General features: G+C 39.3%; 2 protein-coding genes across 2 annotated transcripts in view; both read left to right on the top strand.

Annotated features, from left to right (window-relative positions):
- The first annotated feature begins 3,104 nt into the window (after positions 1–3,104).
- LOC141601759 (transcription initiation factor TFIID subunit 14b-like) overlaps positions 3,105–9,879 on the top strand; it is a 35,594-nt gene continuing 28,819 nt past the window's right edge. The window contains exon 1 of the mRNA XM_074422065.1: positions 3,105–3,160. The gene's annotated coding sequence lies outside the window, so the exon portion shown is untranslated. The remainder of the gene's footprint in view (positions 3,161–9,879) is intronic.
- LOC141642567 (uncharacterized) lies at positions 5,973–6,326 on the top strand. Its single transcript, XM_074451408.1, has one exon. The coding sequence runs from the start codon at positions 5,973–5,975 to the stop codon at positions 6,324–6,326; it is 354 nt and encodes a 117-aa protein (XP_074307509.1).

Here is a 9,879-nt window from a genome sequence, read left to right as displayed (position 1 = left end):
TACTCTTTGTGCACCAAGTTGTTCCGCAGTATTTATATACTACTAGTACTCTAGTATACACACATATATATAAGAACAATACAAGTTCGTACATTTTGGCAGGCTTATCCTCCTAAATACCGTCATTTGTTTGTATGACTTGATCAAAAAATTTTCATATTGAAATTGCGATGTTATGTTTTTGCCACGAGTGCTGTGAAATACTCTCGATATGGTTTTTCAATGTATATATTGATGATGTAGAGTTTTGCATTGTCGCTCGTGGGAGTAACTTGCATGTAGAAGATGTAGTATTAGTCCTATAAGAGTATCAGTTTGGTGAAGATGCTGGCAAGGTATCCCTGTTTTAAAAACTCCAAATTTCTGTCACAAGATAAAAATTGGCCACACCGCCGATGTTCTTATACTACTGTGATGGTGTGGGACTAAGGTGAGATGCGGCTACTAGCTTACCAATGGCACTGCAATAATAATGAGAAAGGGAAAGGTCGCTAGCTGAGAGTGACTGCGAGAGGGCTTTAGAAGTCTAATAGTGCGCACTTCAAAATATTGCGCATAAAGATGGCCAGTGGCCACGAATGCCGACAGAGGGACCAATCTAGGTACTCCTTGAGTCATAGTATTAGGCAGATTATATCCTTACGGAATATATTGTTATATTATTTGATTTGATTCGATTTCCTTATTCTTAGGAAAACCTTGTACTATATTAACCGATTATGATTAATGAGAAAGGCATAACTTCTTCTGCTCACACAAATCTTAACACACAGCTCTCTTTGTTCGATTCATACTTTTTTTTTTGTTGTTTTTCCATTCCTCCGACAAGCCCCACTTCGTGCTTTATTTTCTGAAGTGATGCTGCGAGGGCTTGGATGGTGATGGAGGAGGATAGCAGTCGATTTGCAAAAGGAGGGTAGGTACAAGAGTATTGAGCCCATGTCTATACTATCTATTTTGTTCCGATATGTGTCCATTTTTGCCATCAGTCACGATTAAGTTGGGACTCGGGACGGTACCTAAGATTTGGTAAAATAAGTTTGGTGGTTTCAAGTGTCTCAAACCATTGGTAAGGAAATGTAAGTGGAAGGTCAAACTAATCATTCTCCAGTCCAATCAATTGTAGGCGCATATATTTCTTACAATCCGTCTTCTATAATTTCAAATTTGTAATGCAATTTAATGGAATGGAAAGAGTATTATTTTGGTACTTTTGGCATAATAATAGGTAATCATTTTGAGGAGTTCATGATATTTCCGCCTTTTTTTTTTTTACAAGTTTCCGCCTTTTTTTTACAGTTGTAAAATAAGATACAATTACAGGATTCACTATACCCTTAATACATTAACATTGCTAGGAAACATAAACCTAAAATTAGAGCTATCACAAAAGGATAAGAATGTTGGGTGTTTGAACTAAGTTGGTGTATGAAGACACTCGTACCTAGGCCTCGTTTGGTTCATCTTGGAGTTTGATTAACACCGGAAAATGCCATTCACGTGAATTATTTTCCCATATACAAATTCACATGAATCCAGAAAACTTGTTTGGTTGCGGATGTAGAAGTTGAATTCCTAGGAGTTGTCAACTACCTAGGGGAGAGTAGGTAATCAAACTCTTACATCATGCAGGCATTTAAAACTCCTAGGAAAATTAAATGTCTACATTTTGCCCAAAAAAATGGACAACCACTCACCCTTTTTTACAATTCATGGGATTTTAATATTCCCATGAATTACATAGGCAACCAAACAAGCCCCTAGTTTTCGAGTTTCCGTCTTTGTTGAGTGCAAATAATTGAGTGTTTCCTGCACCAACATTCGGAGGTCAATTATTTTATGGGCATAGAGACCCATAATTCTCCCCCATCTTTAGTAAAGTCTAAAGCAGAGCACTTATTGTAAGAAACCCATTTTCTACTTTAGGAACACGCACATTCAAATTACTAGGAGTCATAGAAACAGCTACCATTATCGTGGGGGTAACAACGTAAGAACAATGCCTTCATTTGGACTGCTGCTATCTTGGGAATTTTTCTTGTTTTAGTAATTTTTCTTGTTTTAATTTAATACCAGCCTTTTACGTGTAAAATGTGAACCTTACATATTTCTTTTCTTCTTTCCATAGTATGGAGTCTTTATTGTGTATGTGAGAGAGTGGTGTAGAAATTTAGTATCATTCGGTGACCGCCTATCATTATGAAATAAAAATCACTCATACTTGACCCAGTAGTTAGGAATTATAGTTAGGCAACTTAATCAATCAATCATATTGTGAAGGTACAAAAGACTCCATAAATCTTTACAACGAAATAGTTATGTCAATTTTAAATTTTAAAGACAATAATCAAATATGAGCTTGGATCCTCTCCATTTCTTTTAGGAAATGGAGGGTCCATTACCTCTCACAAAATAATATAATAGAGTACTATACTTCTCTTTCAAGGCCTTTTTCCTTTAACTTTTGGTATAAAGTTTTAGACTGTTAGATCGTCCGTAGATTAAATATGAATCGTTGTATGTAATGAACCTTCCATTTCTTTTTAGGAAATGGAGAGAATCCTAATTAAACAAATACGGGGTATGATTTTGAAGAATGTAACATCAAAGACTTATGTGCTACATGGATCTTATTTGATATGAAATTCACAAAATGTTATGTTTAGTACAGTTTCTTTCCATGCTAGCTAGGCAATTCATTTAAAGACAACTATGTACAATTGTATTACAAATATCAACATTTCGCACATTCAGAAATTATCATTCTTAAACTTAAAACGAGTCAAATATCATAAATAAGACAAAATAAAATGTCTATAGACGGAAAAGAAATCTCCTACGGAGTATTTGATAAGGAATTCACAAAATCTTATTCACGATCGTCTTACGTTTAAGACGGTTTCTTTCCAATTTATTTAAAGACAACTATGTACAATTGTTGCAAATATCACCATTTCACACAATTATAGTTTAACATGGAAATATCGATTGGACTTTAAAAAAAAAATCTCCTATTAGTCCGAGTGGAACACTATTACTCGTTTTAATCTTAACATAACATACTCCGTTCGTCTTTAGAGAGACCAACCAATTGAGCCAAACCATTTTGTAATATTTAGAACCGAAAAACAAGCCTTACTAAATGTTTAATCAAAAACTAGTTTAGATCCCGCGCAAATGCGCGGTAAATGTAGGCCTTTTAGTTTTACTGTGTTGCTTATAAATTTTAGATTTATATCTCATAAATTTTTATAAAAAAAATAATTAATCTTAAAATTAATCAAGAGAATTGAGTAATTCCATGAAGTGTGTTTTTTATGAAATTATTTTAACCACCTCAAATTATTTTAATAAATTTTTTTTCGTCACAAATTTAATAATAGGAGATACAGTTTATGTGTATAAAGTATAGTTTTATACCGATTTTGTTTTATTTTTGTTAAAATATAAGTATATCTTTAAGTTTAATGATGAAAAGATTATTTTAAATGGAAAGTTAGTTTAACAAATGAAAATTAAGTTATTTCCATATATAAGCTCAAAACACTTTGGAGGAAAAACAATAGAGAAGTTTTATTCTCTTATTATATAGAAGGATTTTTACATTATATTTAAAGTGACATTATTCATTTAGCCATGGCATATATTTAATTTTAGCAACGATTTAGGTGTATCATATATTTAATTATAGCAATAATTTTAGAGTATATTTTTTATATTCTTACAACATATTTTACAGTGACATTATTTATTTAGGCGTGATATATGTTTAATTATAGCAATGATTTAGGTGTGACATATATTTAATTATAGCAATGATTTAGGTGTGACATATATTTAATTATGGCAATGATTTTAGAGTATATTTTTTACATGTTATAATGTTAGGCGGGAAAAAACGTAGAAACTCATATTCATTTAGTAAATAGGGGATTGACACATTTGGAAAACCAACAACTATAAACTTCCTATACCCATAAAATGTCTCCTAGAGTCTCCTAGGGTTCTGTCTATCTTTTCTTAGCGTCTCTCCTTCTTGCTCGAGGCTAATCTCGCGATTTCGATCACGAGATTGTGGTTTGCTTTGTTGTCTTTGTTTGCTTTTTGTTCTTTTCTATGCAGGGCCAGGTAGAGAGTTCGATGCGAGGCTTAATCCGTGAGGGGAAGCGGCCGGTTGTGGAGAACGACGAGGGTGATGATAGGGTTTTTGAATGGGATGAGGGTGTCGATGGTGGGATTGAGAAGAACAAACTAGTTCTCGTCGGTAAAATTTGGGCAACCAAATCTGTTAATGCAAAGGCCGCCATTGATTCAATGATTAGGTTATGGAATCCTTTGAAACCAATGATTGGGAATGTTATTGACGCGAAGGAGAAGCTCTTTGTCTTTTGTTTTGGGACCGAACGTGATAAAGCTAGGGTTTTAGAGAGTCAGCCGTGGCACTTCGACAAATTCCTGTGGTGCTTTAACGAGCCAAATTGCGAAGGTAAATCTACTGATGTTCCTCTATTTATTTTCCCAATTTGGACGAGAGTCTATGATTTACCTATCAATGGACGCTCGTGTGAGGCGAATGTTCGTAAGATTGGGACATCGTTGGGGTCGTATATTGCTATGGATGTAGGGCCGAATTGTGACCTTGACCGAGCTATCCGCATTCGGGTTTTGCATGATGTTAGGGCTCCTCTAAAAACGATGGTACTAATTAGAATGAAAGGGGGGCGAATTGTCGAGTTCGAGGTGAAGTATGAACGTTTACCTCTGTATTGCTATGGGTGTGGACATATAGGACATGGTGAGAAGGACTGTGACGATGGGCCATACGAAGAAGGGGAATTGCGTTATGGGGACTGGCTCAGGGCATCTCCATTGAAGGTGATTAAACCGCCGGTTGAGGGTCCAGGCCGAGCTCGACGAGACTTGAACAATGATTTTGAGACGGAGAAACTTCGAGCTGGTGAAGTAGATATAGCGAAGATGATCGATAAATTGCAAGCTATTGCTCTTTATTTGAAAACGAAGAAAGCTGTGTCACGGAGGGAGAAGGGAACTGATGAACATGGTGGGGCAACCACGGGGTACTTAGGGAGCGAGCTGGTGGTGGGGGAGGGGGAGAGGGAGGTCGAGGCTTTTGTTGACGCTGGTGGAAGGAAGTGGAAGGGGAGCAGCGAGGAGGAGAGGGGTTTAATTGTTGCTGGGGCAGAAAACGAGGGGGGAGATGGGTTGTGAGGGGAGGAATGTGATAGCTGTGACTAAGTTGCGTGAGAATGGTACAGCACCGGGCTTTGTTTCTGGAGTATTGACAGTGGAGAAAGGACCACGGACGTGGACGAGGCTGTCAAGGGACGTGATTGAGAGGAATCGTGAAGGGACGGGCTGTGAGGTTAGGAAGAGAAGCCGAGATGACGATGTAGGGGTCGGGGGCAGTAAAAAGCTTAAACACACTACAGACGGGGACGTCTTAATATCTGAGGCGGAGGTTGAGGACTCTCAACCCCGCTGTGCCCAATGAATCTCCTAAGCCTTAATTGTCAGGGCTTAGGCAACCCCGAGGCTGTAAATAATTTGCGTGCCTTGGTACGTAAGGAAGCCCCGACCATGTTATTTTTATGTGAGACTAAGCTGTGTGGTCGTGAGATGCGGAGGGTGAGAGAGAAGTTGGATGGCTATTTTGGTATCGAGGTTGACTGTATGGGGAGAGCTGGGGGTCTAGCCTTTCTGTGGAAAAAGGAGCTAGATTGTACTCTTTTGACGGCATCGGTTCATCATATTGACTTGTTGGTGAAGGAAAGCGATAAGGAGTGGCGGGTCACAGGTTTCTACGGATGGCCTGTGGTTTCTGATAGACATTTATCTTGGGAGTTGCTTCGACTTCTAAGTGGGCAATCAAGTCTGCCGTGGCTATGTATGGGCGACTTCAATGAGGTTCTTTTCTCGACTGAGATGAAGGGGGGAGTAGACTACAGTGGCAAATGAACAATTTCCGAGCAGCTGTGGATGACTGTGGCCTAACTGATATTCGGTGGGAGGGATACCAGTTCACTTGGGATATTGGGCAATCAGGAGAAGCGAACAGACAAAGCATGATAGATAGAGCTATGTGTACAAGCTCGTGGTTGGAGCTTTTCCCGTATGCAAAAACTATCCATTTAACACGGGAATGGTCCGATCATGCGCCGATTAAGGTGCTCTTGGATAGGCGTGCTGCGGTGGTGGAGGTGAAGCGTGGATTTAAATTTGAGCAAATGTGGATTGGTGAGGAAGGGTGCGAAGAAGCGATAAGGAGGGGTCAGCAAGGGTCAAGGAGAGTTGGGTGCGGCTCTTAATGCGTGTGCTAGAGAATTACAGGCGTGGAAGAAATCTAGCATACGTAAAATCGGGTATATGGTCGAGCGTAAATGCAGACAATTGGACCGATTGTTTAATGGGAACAGGACCGAGGAGGAGATTAGGAAGCGAAAGAAACTTGTCTCTGAAATTGCTACCCTTCGACGTCAAGAAGAACAATATTGGAGGCAACGCTCTAGGGCTTTGTGGTTGCAGGACGGAGTCCGTAATACCAATTTTTTTTCATACTAGAGCTGGAGAGCGGAAAAGAAAGAATTACATAGGGATGCTTATTGATGATAATGGGGTTGAGAAGACGGGACAGGAGGCGATTGCGGGTGTTGCTTCGAGCTATTTTCAGGACCTCTTTACATCGTCACAGCCACGGGATTTTGATGAGATGCTTCTGGGCTTGGAAGGAAGAGTTTTGGACCGAATGAATGATAGGCTACGGCTCGAATACCGAGAGGAGGAAGTGGTGGAAGCGTTGAACCAGATGCATCCGCTTAAAGCGCCAGGACCGGATGGTATGAATGCTCTCTTTTTCCATTCTTATTGGCACATTGTTGGGTCGGATGTTATTGCTACTGTCTTGGGCATTTTACGTGGTGATCTGGACCCGGGCGATTTTAATAAGACTAATATCGTGTTAATTCCAAAAAAGAAAGCGCCGGATAAAATTAGAGACTTCCGTCCGATTAGTCTCTATAATGTGGTGTATAAGCCGGTTTCCAAAGTTCTTGCTAATAGGTTAAAAGGATTCTTTGGAGAGATTGTGTCTGAGAACCAAAGTGCGTTTACTCCGGGCCTGTTGATAACTAATAATGTGCTTAATGCGTTTGAAATGTTTCATCATATGAAGTGCTCGAGCAACGTGGAGGGTAGTATGGCGATAAAGTTAGACATGGCCAAAGCTTATGACAGGGTGGAGTGGGTGTTTCTCAGACGGGTTTTGGAGGTGATGAATTTTGATAGGGGATGGGTCTCGCGGGTCATGACTTGTGTATCGTCTGTATCATTCTCGATCCTTATCAATGGGGTCCCAACGGATAGGTTTTGTCCAGAGCGAGGTCTACGTCAGGGGGATCCTCTATCGCCATATCTGTTTATACTATGTGCGGAGGCGCTCTCTAACCTTGTCCGGAGGGCAGTGGAATGTGGGTCTCTTCATGGGCTAAGAATCTCGAGCAGTGCGCCGGCTATTTCTCATTTATTTTTTGCGGATGACAGCATTATTTTCGTGAGAGCGAATGAGGCGGAAGCGGGTGTAGTGAATAATATTTTGCGACGATATGAAGCTGTTTTGGGCCAATTAGTAAGCTTGGACAAGACCACCGTTTCTTTTAGTAAAGGGGTTTGAAGGGGTGTGAGGGAACAGGTTGCGGCGAGACTTGGGGTGAGGGAGGTGGAGGTTCAGGAGCGATACTTGGGCTTACCGACGGTTGTGGGTCACTCTAAAAAGGTTATCACGGACTTAATTAGAGACAAGCTGAGTAAGAGGTTACAAGGTTGGCGCGGGAAATTATTGTCGACGGCAGGTAAGGAGGTTCTCATAAAGGCAGTGGCCAATTCACTTCCTACCTATGTGATGAGTGTGTTCAAAATCCCGGCGAAATTTTGTAATGTTCTCAAATCGATGGTGGCTCGGTTTTGGTGGGGACATGAGGAAGGTAAAAGGGGTATATATTGGGTCTCGTGGAAGCGGTTATGTCGGCCTAAGTGTGACGGGGGGATCGGGTTTCGAGATTTCGAGCTGTTTAATAATGCGTTATTGGGTAAACAAGCTTGGCGTCTTGTGACGGAACCGGAATGCTTATGGGCTCGTGTTATGAGGGCTCGCTATTTCCGTTTGGGTGAGTTTATGTCGGCGGAGGTGGGTTATAGACCGAGCTACACATGGAGGAGTATTCTTGGTGCCCGAGCGGTGTTGGAGCGAGGATAGGAGATGGACGAGACACGAGGGTGTGGGGGCATCCTGATAGGCTTATCGCGTACCTATGCAAAGATAAATTCCCTAGACACAAATTAATGTAGTAATAGGGGTCGAACACAAGGAAACGGAAATTACGTCGTGAATTGCTATGGGTAGATTTTTATCAAGGTCGACTTCTATTTTGGGTTTGGTTTGTTTGGTTGATGATTAATAAAAATTACGATGTAAATAATATAATAAAAATGAGTCTAAAGGGTTCGGGTCACTCATGCAAAGGTAAACATATGAACATGATAAATTTGGTACTAATAATTTTGTCAATTGTTTAGGCTTAGAGATACCCTCCTTACGGCATTAGTATCAACCATAGACCGGGTCCTAGAAAAACTCTCGTCCATGACTAGGTCGTCCTACCACACATGCTTAGTCTAATTCAATTCCGTGCCTCTCGACTATAGAACGAATAAACAAATTTAATCTACGACTACGGCCGATAATCAAATATTAAACGTAACAATGCAAACATGTGATGGAAACAATTGAACAATATTTATTATAAACTTATTTAAACATGTTATACATTTGATTTTGCATGGCTCCCCTAGCCTTTAGACTAGGAAATTTAGCTACTCATACTAAATTATAAATTGCAAACTAAATTATAAGAGATGTTAAACATGGTTGTTTGATTTATGTAAATTAGATGATATAACATGTGAAAGGATTAATGCTAATGTAAAATGAAATGCTTGATTATAATAACTATGTGGTAACTAAAATAATAATGTAAATTGCAAACTTGAAATTAGAAATACCTTATAAATGAGAACTTATATGGAAGAACAAATAACAAATAACCAAAAGCTTGAATATCAAATGCTTGAGAATATCTTGAAGTACAAAATGTTGAAAGATTAACTAATGGAATGCGTAACTAATTGTAAACTAAAGTGAGAAAACTAATGAGAGAAATTATAATGCTTGAGGCTATTGTAAATATACTTGGACGTGAAAAATGAGATGCCCTAAACCTCGGAATACCTCTCATATTTATAGGAGAGGAGAAGGAAACGTAAATTCTTTAGATGCATGCGGCCCCGATGGGGGCCGCGTGTTTCTCCACCGTTTGCCTTAATTTCCCTCTTAATAACTTGGAGAATCCTATGTGGGTGATTAATTGTGCGATTAATCACCCGGTTAATGCTTGCATTTGGCATCTTAAGAACATTTGGAATCCCATGCTTTCCCCTTGACTTTTGACTTGCAATTTGGACTTGACTTGGATATTTGATCACATTTGTATTTTGCTAATTGATCCAACAAATTCCCATGAAAAAATCCATGCAACTTGAAGTACAAAGTCCATGCAACATCCAATCCTAAGTCCATTTGGTCTTCATTCCTCTTAGCTTGCAATTTCTAGCACTTTGTAGTATTTTAGCTCCAAAAAGCTTATTCTCTACCAAATATGTCAAAACATCCAAAACAACTAGAAATGCAAATATTAGCTATAAAACACTTAAGATAAGTGATAAAGACATGTAAAATCAAGCTAATATAGGGGGTTAAAATGTATAAAATATGCACTTATCAAACTCTCCCAAGCTAAATCCTTACTT

This window comes from Silene latifolia, chromosome 1 (assembly GCF_048544455.1).
Source record: "Silene latifolia isolate original U9 population chromosome 1, ASM4854445v1, whole genome shotgun sequence".
NCBI classification, from domain to species: domain Eukaryota; kingdom Viridiplantae; phylum Streptophyta; class Magnoliopsida; order Caryophyllales; family Caryophyllaceae; genus Silene; species Silene latifolia.
This window is presented reverse-complemented; position numbering and strand designations above follow the sequence as displayed.